Source organism: Bubalus bubalis, chromosome 19 (genome assembly GCF_019923935.1).
Source record: "Bubalus bubalis isolate 160015118507 breed Murrah chromosome 19, NDDB_SH_1, whole genome shotgun sequence".
NCBI classification, from domain to species: domain Eukaryota; kingdom Metazoa; phylum Chordata; class Mammalia; order Artiodactyla; family Bovidae; genus Bubalus; species Bubalus bubalis.
Window position 1 is genome coordinate 7,520,876 of NC_059175.1, and position 13,868 is coordinate 7,534,743.

At 42.8% G+C, this 13,868-nt stretch overlaps 1 protein-coding gene and 1 non-coding gene across 12 annotated transcripts in view; both read right to left on the reverse strand.

Annotated features, from left to right (window-relative positions):
• Positions 1-13,868, reverse strand: part of ARHGEF28 (Rho guanine nucleotide exchange factor 28) — a 350,788-nt gene that overhangs the window by 51,394 nt on the left and 285,526 nt on the right. For all 11 annotated transcript variants that reach the window (XM_044932457.2, XM_044932463.2, XM_025270861.3 and 8 more), the window contains 6 exons: positions 12,868-12,985; positions 8,700-8,954; positions 7,741-7,817; positions 4,174-4,352; positions 3,066-3,157; positions 1,391-1,573 (listed from right to left, as the gene is read on the reverse strand). In XM_044932457.2, the coding sequence (XP_044788392.2) occupies positions 1,391-1,573; positions 3,066-3,157; positions 4,174-4,352; positions 7,741-7,817; positions 8,700-8,954; positions 12,868-12,985 (904 nt within the window). The remainder of the gene's footprint in view (positions 1-1,390; positions 1,574-3,065; positions 3,158-4,173; positions 4,353-7,740; positions 7,818-8,699; positions 8,955-12,867; positions 12,986-13,868) is intronic.
• TRNAW-CCA lies at positions 7,096-7,168 on the reverse strand. The gene has a single exon. It is a non-coding gene; the product is annotated as a tRNA-Trp (tRNA).

The following is a 13,868-nucleotide window of genomic DNA, read 5'->3' on the forward strand; positions in this document are numbered from 1 at the left end:
AATCGCAGTACACCAGGCCTCCCTGTCCATCACCAACTCCCGGAGTTCACTCAGACTCACATCCATCGAGTCAGTGATGCCATCCAGCCATCTCATCCTCTGTCGTCCCCTTCTCCTCTTGCCCCCAATCCCTCCCAGCATCAGAGTCTTTTCCAATGAGTCAACTATTAGCCCTATTTCCTCCCTAAACCTGTTTTTCCTTTGAATTTTATGCCACCAGATTTATACCACTTACTGGCCCTCCTGGTTGTCATTCATCTACAGACTCTCAAACAACACAGCACCTGGCATAAGTCCTCTCCCCTCCCCCAGTGCTACTCTTGTCAAAATTCTCTGTCATCGCAACTCTATGAACATGGTCCTCCAACACCCTGGCCTCTCATCTCCCTAACTTTTTCCCCTTCACTGACCTCGTCCTCCACCTACCCCAGCCAGCAACTCCCACGGTTATGCCCTAGACTCTGTTATTCTCCCACACTGCACTCATAGGGTTCCTTTAAAAACACAAATCAAGACATTCCTCTACTCAAAACTCTGTACTGCTTCCCATGTCACTCACAATGAAATTCAAAGTACTTAATCTTGATCTCATCTATGTAACCCACGTCCTAGGCGCTGTCCCTCATCTCCCGCCACTCTCCACCCCTATTTCACTCCACCTGCACTGTCCCCTTTGCTGTTCCTCAAACAAGCTGGGTGCTCGCCTGCCTCAGGGCCTTTGCACCTGCAGTTCTCCAATCTGGAACATTCTTTCTCCAGTTGTCTACTCTGCTTTCTCACTTCCTTCTTGTCTGCTCACATATCACCATATCAAAGAGCACTTCCCTGGTCATCCTAACAAAATTAGAACCTCCCCAACCCCATCTGGAGAAGGCGATGGCACCCCACTCCAGTACTCTTGCCTGGAAAATCCCATGGACAGAGGAGCCTGGTAGGCTGCAGTCCATGGGGTCGCTAAGAGTCAGACACAACTGAGCGACTTCACTTTCACTTTTTACTTTCACGCATTGGAGAAGGAAATGGCAACCCACTCCAGTGTTCTTGCCTGGAGAATCCCAGGGACAGGGGAGCCTGGTGGGCTGCCATCTATGGAGTCGCACAGAGTCAGACACGACTGAAGTGACTTAGCAGCAGCAGCAGCAGCAGCAGCCAACCCCATCACTCTCTATTCCTCTTATCCTTATTTTCCTTCATAGCACTTGAACCAAACTGACATTTTTTTTAAAAATATATTTTGCTGTTTCTGGAATCAGTAAGGACTCTGTCTCTGAATAATAAGGATTTATTCTGCTGTATCTTCAGCTCCAAGACCACAACACATGGCACATAGTAGCTGCTTAATAAACATTTTGGGAGTCTGTTGAGAAAAATCCTTTTGGAAGCAACTTACCCTCTTTCAGTGCTGCGGCCAGTAATGAGGCTGCCTGGGGAGGCTCTCCGGGGTCTGGTTGAATGAGGAGGTGGGGCTCTAGATGGACATCCTGATATCCACTCAGTTCTCCAAGTTTCGCGTAGATATGCAGTTTCTCTTCCAAATATGTGCAAATTTGTTGATCTTGGTTACTGAGTATTTCTAAGAAATAGTATTTATCATTGAAAATTGTCACATGAATATAACAAATGAAAACCCAGGCTCTAAGACAAAAATGTTGCTAATTAGCAAGCAGGACGGTTGAACAGGTCAAGTACAAGTCATTGGGTGGAACAAACATAGATTCAAATCCTAACTTTCTATTTGGTGACTGTAGCTTCCAGCAGATGATTAAACATCTTCCACTGTCTCTTCTGTAAATTTGTTGTACTCAATAAATGTTTGTTTCCCTTCCAATTCCCCTAATTCCAGAAAACCTTGCAAAGCCAATCTTTGTTTATTCAGGCTGTTTTCTATTAAGACTAAACCTGAAGCTCAGGAATGAAAATTGAGGCGGCGCTGTCCATGATGAGAGCTTCCCGCAAGGGAAAACAACGCCAGGGCCGGGCCGCTCGGCCTTCAGCCAGTCCTGGTCAAACCAAACATACCGGTTTACATTTTTGGTTTCTCAACATCCAATTTCTTTAACCATCTTCGCATGCATCGTCTTCCTCTAATTTCAGCATGTCACACAATTCTTAGAGCTTAAAGGGACCACAACCAGCAGCGAATCCAGGGCTTCTCAGTCTGCCTCAGAATCATCAGAGGGGAGTTTAAAATCCTGGCGTGTACAGCCCATTGCCCTCAAATTCTGGGTGAGTTGGCTGAGGGTGAAATCCAGGCATCAGAATTTTTAAAGACCTCTGCAAGTGATTCTAATGCCCAGTGAGAGGTGAGAATCACTGAGCTCATTTAATTTCCTTATTTCACAGATTTGGAAACCAAGGACCAGAGTTCCTATGATCCTTGTCCAAAGTCAGTCAACTGTGGCCTAACAGTGCTGGGATCTAAAATCAAAACACTACACAACGGGGTTTCCCTGGTGGCTCAGTGGTGAAGAATCCACCTACCGATGCAGGAGACATGGGTTCGATCCCTGGTCCAGGAAGAGCCCACGTGCCATGGAGCAACTAAATCCACGTGCCACAACCCTTGAGCCTGCGCTCGAGAGCCCGTGCTCTGCAACCAGAGAAGGCCCTGCAACGGCTGCTCTCCACCCAGGAATCTGTATGTGAGATTAAAACCCAAACACCACAACCAGAGAGCAGCCGCCACTCACCACAACTAGAGAAAAGCCCGTGCAGCAACAAAGACCCAGCACAGCCAAAAATAAATTAATTTTTAAAAACACTAGACAACAGCTCCCATGCCTATCTGCGCCACACTGCCCATAATTACTGTCATGTTATATGCAGAATTTTAAACATATATATTTTAATCACTAAGGAGGAAGAGGTAGGGAGTCATTTTATTTGAGCACTTCTAGTATCAATATATATTAATATATATACATTTTTTGAGAGCAGCCAGGGTGGGCCTTGGGTGCATGCACAAAATTAATTATTCAGTCTTGAACTCCTATTCACGCCACCTGGGCCTTCCCAGTCTCCCAGAAGAACCGCGTGACCAGGACACAGGGGCGTCTGCTCTGTACCTTGGCATTGCTGAATCTTCGCCACTCTGGCTTCAGCTTTCCTCCTCTCTTCATCAGACTCACTTGTCCTTCCCCCTTCTTCTTCTGGGCAACTTTAAAAGACAACAGCCAAGAGAGACAACTGAAACCATACCCAGGTCTCTTTAGGTTCATTAGAAAGACATGGGAACTTGGCAGAAGAATTATTCAGAAAAGAAAAATTTAGCATAAAGAGAATTCATCATGCCCCCTGGCCAAGAGATTTGGTTTTCTTGAGTATATAATGGAGCTTGCATAATGTAAGAGAGCTTTCAAAGTGAGCAATTTAGGATGACTCAAATATTCCAACAAACACACACATACACAAACATCTACATACACAATACCAATGCCAGGAGTAGGTACAATTAAAAGAATACTTTTTGCTTTCTACTGCATTTGGGTATTTCCATTCTTAATGAGGGTAAGAGTAGAGAGACTAGAGGTGGATGGAGGTAGGGTGCCAGGCTGGGTGGAGTGCAGTGGAGGTGGAGGAGTTTTATACATCTTTCAAGATCTAATCAAATTACCATTAAGAACGATCACCCTCACACCCCCATTTATAAAAACTGTCATAGCACCAGCAATGAGGGGTCAGCTGATACAGATCCACTGGTCTAAAAATGTTTATTGAATGATTCTTCTGAATTATGGACACAGAAAAACAGAAGACATGGCCCCTGCCCTCGAGGAGCTTCCAATCTAATAACCAAACATATAGACATAAATAAAATAATAGCTTCAAGGCAGTAGCAGATATCAAGCATCAAATAAATGCTTTGGGAGCAGGTATTAAGGGATTTCAGGTTAGGAAGAGACCAGTGGAACTGCGGAGGTCTTCATGAAGATGCTGGGTCACAGCTGTACCAAGACGGGCGGGAGTCACACAGGCAGAGGGAGACGGGGCGTTACATGCAGGGAGGTGTGGAGAACAAAGATGCAGATGAGGGGCTATGGCAGGCGGGAGCAGGGGACAGGGAGCAGACCCTTCTAGCTGAGGCTGAGATTTCATGCAGGGGAGACATGGTTAGATTATTTTCCCCAACAGAACAAGTCCATTCCCACAATAGTGGACAGAAGGAAATGCTACCTTTCTACTGCCTGTTGGATCCGTCTCATCCAGGTATTTCTTTCCTCCTTGGAGTTGGTATGGATTTCATACATCTCGGGACCAGCAGATGAAGCGCTGATCAAAAACATTCCTCTCTCCTCATTCGCAACTTCCCTAGCAATGAGCTTCTGAAGGGAAATAACTGATGGCTTCTGATCCTACATAAAACAGGATGAGCTGCAGATGAAACAGTGTCCTACTTAAAGGAAGGGTCTCTCAAAACACAATAGCTAAGGAAAGTGACAGTATTAGGCAAATATCTCAATGCAACCTTTCCGGAAGAGCTGTGGAAGTGGGTAAGTTCTCCAATGAAAAAGGTATGGTGAAAAGCGGATGGAAAAAGCGGATGCAAGAGAATATCCTTAGGAATTGATGATTTTAAAAGATAGCATTTAAAAAGAACAATCAGAGCAATAGGAAAAAATATCCAAAAAGGCAGTAGTGAGGGATAGAGAGACTTTTCTAGAAGGGCATGGAAACAGTGTATCAAACATTATGAATAGATTAAGAGGGTTGGAAGACCTAAAGTGACCCTTGGATTTGGCACTTAACAGCAACAGTGTTTTCACAAGGTGATGCGTACAGAACCCCAAGCACCAAAGAGAAATCTATTAAAATGAAAGGTAAGCAAGGAGAGGCAAGACCCCAGATTCTCCAGGACCAGTGTCTCCTGCTACCACAGAACCAAGCACAGAGGCTCACTCCCACGGGCAAATGCCTCTTGTTCTCACCAACCGATAGGTGAGCTCTTGGTAAGCAGAAGTGGGTCTAATTCATCTTCATATACCTAACGCATTGTTTTGAATAAAGTAGGCAACTCAGTAAATGTTTGAAGAACTCTATTTGGCATAATTCCATCAGACGGAAATAGGAACAAAGTCTAAAATTTGGCTGATTAAATCACTTTTCCTATCAACATTTACTGTGATCCTTCAGGGCCTCCTTCTAAGCACTGGGGATTCAAAGATGAATAAAAAAACATGGATAATGCTAATTTTGGTAGGTAGCGATAGTTGAACAAATGGCCAAAAGAATGCCTACATAATGAACACTTTGGGGGCTAAATATGAAGAATCTTCTTTGGTTTGTGGCTTCTACCACTGTTTAATGAGCTGGCTGCAGCACGCAGCTTTGCTTCTGCCCCAGGAACCAAGAGATGCCTTTATCCAGAACATGCCACTCCAGCCCTCCTTGGGGACTCCTTAGTGCCACCCTATTTTCCCAGCATCATCCAGCTTCACCACATCTGAAGTTGTGTGCAAGGGTACGACCAGAGGATCACTTCACTCTATCTTCATCCAATTCTTAAGGGAAGCAAACACAAGAAACCAACCCACCATGGGACAAACCATTGGTCTACTCAGTCTTGGGTGCTGCCCTCTGCTCGTGGAAGTCAAAGCTGCTTTGTGCCAAAGCTTTTGGAATGCTGCATGTTCTAATTAGGGAGCACCTGTGAGCATGTTTAATATCCTTTACTCGATTATGGGTTTACTATATAAGACCTTATCTACTTTCCTTCTTGCAATGCTGTTTCAGCTTCCTCAGCTTACAAGGTCAGCAGTCTCTATACATAAAGAGGCAGAGGCAGAGTAGGTCTGAATATATATAAACACACACACACACATAATTTGAACCAGTACTTTAGTGTTGCAGGAGAGGAGGTGGTGGGGTCAGATATTTTAAAAATGAAAAACAGGTCAGTGGATAGACCTGTTTAACCACCATTTAACCACCATAGACCAGGAGGCATCAGGGGCAGGACCATGATTACTCATATGAACCACACAGGGACACTAGGGACGATCAAGAATTCAAATTAAATCTCTAGGAATGGAGGGAACCTGGCTACTTTGGAGACAGATGTCAAAAACTAGTGACGCAAAGGCCTAGGTCAGCTTGCAGAGAGCTTTTTTAAAAATAATTTTCCAGTCTCTAAAAACTGAGCATTTCACTGTTTTAAAATAAAAACACTAGATTTCTGAGTTTTGGGGGAAAGCAGAAGATTAGCATCCCTGGGCCCATGCCCTCATTTAAAACACAGGCAAAGGCTGAGTCATCCTGCCCTCTGCAGGAAAGGGCATGGATTCACCAGCCCACTCCAGTCTCTACCACTACCAGCTCCTTGACAGCAGGAGTCCGGGCTGGTTTACTCATTTATTAATATATTTCCTGCCCAATCCCTGAAGACACTGGAGTTGACAACCCCTGCCCAAGGGAAAGAGGTAAAGGAACTTCTACGTTCAGCCTCATTGTTACATCACATCCACTGGTGATTACATAACGTGGCCGATTCTGTTTAGTAATTCATTCCATATCAATCAATGGATGACAAATACCAACACTGCAGAGAGCTTCCATTATGCTGCTCACATTGGTACCGCATCTTAGATTCTTCCCTGTAACAGGGCCTGATGCTCCACAATGCTGATAAGGGGTTAACTGAGAGCATCTTCCACCTTTAACTGAGTCACTGTGAGCCACAAGATGCTGCATAAGACATGCTATAAAATATTGGTTTTACTGCTATTCTATGCCTCACTCTGTGCTGGCAATGAGATTAAATAACACAGTACAAAGATCAGTGTTACGTGAACAGCCTTATTATCTAATAGCCACTATGGGAGAATGAAGAAAGAAGCCTCTTTACACTTGAGATACCAGGATGGTGTTCTCATGTTTGGCAGAAGGGACAGCACGAATGGAGTTAGCAACTGGTACAGCAGTCACTGTCCAGCAGGGATCAAGAGAGTGAGGTACCAGAAAGACAGAAAGAAAGTGAAGTCGCTCAGTTGTGTCTGACTCTTTGCAACCCCGTGGACTGTAGCCTACCAGGCTTCTCCATCCATGGGATTCTCCAGGCAAGAATACTGGAGTGGGTTACCATTTCTTTCTCCAGGGGATCTTCCTGACCCAGGGATCGAACCTGGGTCTCCCGCATTGGAGGCAGACACTTTAACCTCTGAGCCACCAGGGAAGCAGCATTAATATCTCAGTTGCTGAGAAGTCAGGAATGGGAGGGGAGGGGGTTTCTGAAGGGAAGACCAAGATAGTCAAGCAGCAGAGGATCCCCTGGTGGCTCAGTCAGTAAAGAATCTGCCTGCAACGCAGGAGACCTGGGTTCGATGCCTGGGTTGGAAGATCCCCTGAAGGACGGCATGGCAGCCCACTCCAGTTTTCTTGCCCAGAGAATCCCCATGGACAGAGGAGCCTGGAGGGCTGCAGTCCATGAGGTTGCAAAGAGCTGGAGACAACTGAGTGACTAAGCACACATTCACCAACTAGTATTCAAGTACTTCAATATTTTCACAATTGATCAAATTGCTGCATCAACTGACTACCAGTCCTGGTTATGATAAATCAACTCACATCATGCTTGGAAAACCAACTGGATGCTTGTTACTGAACACTGTAATCACTGATAATGGGACTATACCACAGGCATGATCTTGTCAATGACCATTTAATTTCACTAGGCATTTCAGGCATTTTCCAAGAAGATGTGGGATTAAAGTAACTGAAATATTCATCACATGGCTGAATACTTACAACAGCTGCAAAGATGTATTTCTGGTCTTTTTCTTGTAAAAAGAGCAGCACATCAGTTAGAAGTAGAGCTAGGATATCTTCAAAGGAAAAAAATTACTAGTATTAATGAATCAAACCACAATTCAATGCCCTTATTAAAATTCTCATTTCCTGTTTAAAAAAATTAAATATTAAAAACCTATGATTAAGTCTAATTATAAAACTTTTATGAAAACGCCTGTATTATGATAGCTAAAGGCTTACTCTAGAGATAACATAGTAAGTAAGTGGCATTTAAGTGCATGCTTGTGTCTGTCGCTGTCAATACAGCTAAATCTCCAGCAAAATTTAATGTTGTAGCTTTCAAAAATGGAAGAAAAATATTCAGTGAAAAACAAAATCCTATTAAGTCCAGTGGCCAGTGTTGACAAAGCCTCAGGCAAGGTGCGAGCTACAGAATCATTCCTTAAGGATCAGAATAAACTGTCTTAGACTCTGACCAGATTAACAGATGACTGCTCGGTAGCGAACGCCCCCAATGTTAACATGTATATTCATGCATTATGTCACTCCGTACCAAAGATGTTTAGAGTTTATTTCTCTCCTCAATGGTCTGAGCCCTGGGCTGGCTTGGCACACCATAGACTCTGGGTGTGTAGGCATATTTTCCAGAACAATATTTCCATGCCACCAATTAGGATTCTCAGTGCCTTTGATTCAGACTTGATCGAAAACTTGAAAACCCGTGCAACACTTAGGAAGCCTTTTGCTTGGGGGCAGCAAACTCTCCCCAAAGGTGTGCAGGGTAGGCCACCTCTACCTGTTGAGGTTTCCAACTAGACCCTGCAGCAGTCTTTCCACTGACCCACAGTTTGTGTGTGTGCCTGCATTGCTGAACCATTTTTCTTTGGAAAATCTGTCCTCTATTAAATGAATAATGTGCATTAGAGAGAGAAACTGATCTGTTAAAGCCACAGTACCTTTGAAACGACCTGTAGCAGTTTTCCAGTAGACAAGGCCATCGTATAACAGGGTCCTCTCTTTACTCATCAGTGCCTGTTTCCTAAACACATGGCCATTTTTGAGCTTGGTGTATGTTTTGTTTTCGATCTTATTTAGGATCTCAAGCCATTTTTGTTTTTTCTCGTATTCGCTGACTTTTAAATCCACAGCTGCAATCATGTCTTTAATTAAGCAAAGAGCTTTGCATAAGTCTCTCTGTTCTTCAGTGCTCTCTGCATGGGAAAAAGAAGAATAGACACCAAGCAATAAGCCAGAGTGCTCAGGGAGACACTTTTCCTTTAATGTTAAAAAAAAGTTAAATACATCATCTAAATAGCAGAAATCCCATGGCAAAAATGCTGGACTAACTTCAAATAATGGACAACCAACAAGAACGTACTCTACAGTACATGCAACTCTGCTGAATACTAGGTAACAATGTAGACAGGAACATGTATAACTGAGCCACTTTATTGTACACCTGAAACTATCACAACATTGTTAATCAACTAAACGCCAATATTAAAAAAAGAGGGAAAAAATTCAAATAGTCTTTCATCACTCTGCATCCCTCCTGCCCAAAAGGATGGTTCAAATGTGTCCTTATGAAGATTTCCTTATCAGATACTTCAGCAGGAACACTGTGACTACATGATGTCTGAGTTCTAGAGACTGATCTGACCTTCCTCCCTAGAGCCGTGCCTGTCATATCCCAAGTTCAGCCTTCCTTCCACCTGCCCAGACATGAGTAATCAAGCAGTCCCCATACCAAGCTCCTCAGAACTTCACTGAGCTACAAGCCCAACCAGGAATCCTTTCCCAAAAGGAGGCTGCAGTGTGACTTGGACACCAGACTTATTTGCCTTCCTGGATCCCTTGCTCCATAAAAAGTAACATTCAAAATTATAGTTTAAAACTGCATTAGCATAAAGATAAATATACTAATAATATGTATTAAAACATCTTTCAGCCTCAAAAATTGGGACCAAGGCACTGTGCTGAGTGGCTAAGTCAGTTAAGCCAACAGAGTAGATAATCATCAGCCCAACTACAATTCTTTGAAATCCAGGCCAAATCTCTTATCTCTAGACTATCTGAAGAAAAACTTCTAGAGGAGTTTCTGCAACAGTTTCCTGGAGCTTCTGATGAAGTAAATTTAACTATTTTCTAAATTTGATGTTTAAAAAACTAATTGACGTTTATAGAGGTGAATGGAACTCAAAGGGAAAGTTTCAGAAGTCAGAAACCGCTAGAAGGAGAGAAGAAAAGAAAGTCGACAGAGAAAATAAAAGATTCTCTAGAGCACCAGAAGTAAATACACAGAAAGAGCAGTGAAATGGAATAAGGACTTGTCCTCCAAAGGATCTAAACGTTCCAGGCTCTAAATGCCTTAAACGGGTACATGAAGGCTTAGTCAGTCAACCATGGAACAGACTGTGGCACCGTGGTTAACAAGGGAGATTTTCTCGTTGCCCACAATAGAGCCTACTGCCTTTGTGACCTTACTACCCGTCACTCACCTAAGCTGCAGTCCCCACCACCAAAAATATTCTTCTTTACAAAGAGTGTATTTCTTTTTTTTTTTTTTTTTTAAACCTGAAACACTGTATTAGTTTTGCCAAACGTCAAAACGAATCCGCCACAGGTATACATGTGCTCCCCATCCTGAACCCTCCTCCCTCCTCCCTCCCCACACCATCCCTCTAGGTCGTCCCAGTGCACCAGCCCCAAGCATCCAGTATTGTGCATTGAACCTGGACTGGCAACTCGTTTCATACATGATATTACACATGTTTCAATGCCATTCTCCCAAATCTTCCCACCCTCTCCCTCTCCAACAGAGTCCGTAAGACTGTTCTATACATCAGTGTCTCTTTTGCTGTCTTGTACACAGGGTTATAGGAAAGCTGAGTAGAGAAAATCAAAGTTGAATTACAAAGTGACTTAAAATAAGGCAAGAAAAGGCTCCAAGTCTTCTGATCTTCAGGGATAAGTCACTGTCTTTTAACAGCCTGCAACTCAAAAGTGCAGGAATGTGCGTGCCACCCAGAAGTCTTGTCAGGAATGCTTGCCTTGGGTTCCACCTCAGTCCTACTGAAGCAGACTCTGCTTGTAAACAAGATCTCCAGGTGAAACGTCTTCTAATCACATTCCAAAAACACTGCCCTAGGAGAAGGCGATGGCACCCCACTCCAGTACTCTTGCCTGGAAAATCCCATGGATGGAGAAGCCTGGTGGGCTGCAGTCCATGGGGTCGCTAAGAGTCTGACACGACTGAGCGACTTCACTTTCACTTTTCACTTTCATGCATTGGAGAAGGAAATGGCAACCCACTCAGTGTTCTTGCCTGGAGAATCCCAGGGACGACGGAGCCTGGTGGGCTGCCGTCTATGGGGGTCGCACAGAGTTGGACACGACTGAAGCGACTTAGCAGCAGCAGTAAAGTCAGAGGACCTCATGTGCCCAGAAGCCAGAGAGAGAACTGGGGGAGAGGTCTGACTTAACTAAGGAGGCAGTGTTCACTCAGTCACTATGGCAGCTACACTGAGGAGCCAGAATTCACACTTCGCACTTCTGACACACCAAGTCGCAATCACTGTCTCACATTCTACCTGGAATTTTACATGGGACGATTCTTGGAGCAGCAGTAGCTGACCTCACACAATCTGACAGCTCTTAGACGTACATTAAAATTAAGAAAGAAAATATAACCACAATACAAACTGAAAGTCTTAATTTCATTTTCATTCTTTCACTAAGAACAAAATTATGAAGCATGTCTCTTTATATTGTGCTTATATTTTCTTGTATATTAATTATAGGAAGCAATAAAAACGGGACATAAGGAATGGGTGCTACCACTCCTGACTGAACTCACATTCTGCTGCTGCCGCTGCTGCTGCTAAGTCGCTTCAGTCGTGTCCGACTCTGTGCAACCCCATAGACGGAAGCCTACCAGGCTCCCCCGTCCCTGGGATTCTCCAGGCAAGAACACTGGAGTGGGTTGCCATTTCCTCCTCCAATGCGTGAAAGTGAAGCCACTCAGTCGTGTCTGACTCTTAGTGATCCCATGGACTGCAGCCCACCAGGCTCCTCCATCCATGGGATTTTCCAGGCAAGAGTACTGGAGTGGGGTGCCATTGCCTTTTCCAGAACTCACATTCTAATGTGACTAAAAAATTGGAAAGACTAAATCATGCATTTCTACTTACCAAGACCCCTACCAGTGAAAGGATGTTAAAAGCTGACTTTTTAGAGTGGGCATTATAATTTTCATGGTCTTCAAGTCAACTGATCATAATAAAGATAATAAAAACAGCTCCCACTCATCAAGCACCTTATTTATATTAGGCTGTATACTGAGCACTTTCTGAGACCATATTATTTAAGCCTCACACCAGTTCCATAAGATAAGGACTAGTATTTCCATTTGGTAGTGGAGAACACTGAGCCTCATTTCATTAACTTGCCCAACTAATGAGTGGCAGAGCCAAGTATCTGCAGTGGCCACGTGAATTTACACAAAGTCAAACCAAAGCCCTTGTTAACATAATACACTACCATCCTAATAATTCACTCATGATCAATAAGCCTGATCCTTGAGGAACAGGCACTTTTACCTATCCATTCACTGCACTGTTCTATTATTGATAACCTATTTGTACCAACCACAGGACTACCTATTGAACTAATAACCCCTCAAGGAGCTTACAAAACAGCCATGTGGCTTAACAGTGTCTCAGAGGATTCCCAGATATTAGTCTTTGATGAGTTGACAGGGTCAAAAATAGCTCCTTCATAAATCATCCTCAATCTAACAAATCACTGCTGGGAGGATAATAGGAAGATGAAGAGGAAGAGGTATTAAGGTTCAGATATGGGGGAAATAAGAGATGGGAAAGGCAGGGTCAGAGTATGAGGAAGCCTACTTGCTTTGGGCTGCTTGGAGGCTTCAGACTATTGGCCAAGTCACATTATGAAAGAGAACTTTTCAAACTGGATCCAAATCCTAAGGCTTTACAGTTTTTCTATAATGAACAATCTTTATGAATCAGATGCCACAAACATTTGTAGCTGTTTACAACACCTCGGCTATGTTTAAACCTAACGAAAGAGGCAAATGTTGACCCCAGAAGTATCACTCACCCTTTGTGTACTGCAATATCCTTTCCACCAAGACAGGGTATTTTGTGATGCGCTGAGTGACCAGCAGAATGCATTCTGGAATTCCTCGGCGTCGAGCCAGAAGGTTACTATTTCGGAGCTTAAAATATATATGCATATATATTTTAATATACACAAACACTACCTGTATTTTCTTTTTAGATAGGAATTTAACAATACAAAGAATCTGCAATGGTATCATTCTATTCAGACATAACATGCATGATCATTAATTCAAACAACATTATTTTCATTAAATTGTATACTTTGAAATTAATATCAACAACCCAAATCTCCAAGATTAATAAGTTTCAAGTTACTCTGATATAGTTAATTCCAAAATGAGCAAGTTTTAATACATATAAGTGCTAAGATTCATGAATAGCAAAAGTTTTGAAAAGCAGTCAGAAATCAGTTATATTTTGAACAGGAGTTTGCAATTAACTATTTGTTTTCCCAACAGGTTTTCCTCTACGTATGTTGTTCTTTATAATAGTTCTTAAAGTTTCCTCTAATCAGGGCAACTTTTTTCTAAAAACCTCAGTCTTCTTTTCAAGTTCTTAATACCCATGTATTTTTTTAAAAAAGAGAATCTGAAGGCATTCCTAAAAAGGTAGATAAAAAAATTAGAGTCTGTGAAACTCTAAGGGACAAATTCCTTCACTAAGTTGGACACCAAAAAATGGGATGGGGCATTCAATTTAAAGGTGATTTAAAAGACATAAGCCCTGCATACAATATCTAAACCTTGGTCAGATCCTAATTTAAGCAATCCAATTTTATGAGATAATCAGGGAATTTTGAACACTGGCCAACTCTTTAAAGATATTAAAGAAATATTGTTTATTTAAGTGCAATAACGCCACTGTAATTTTTAAAATATATATTGTTCAGAGATACAAGTTATATATGAAATGAGGTGCATCACAGATTTGCTTGCAATTAATCCAGTGGGGCTGAAGTGGATTCTTTATCTTTACTGT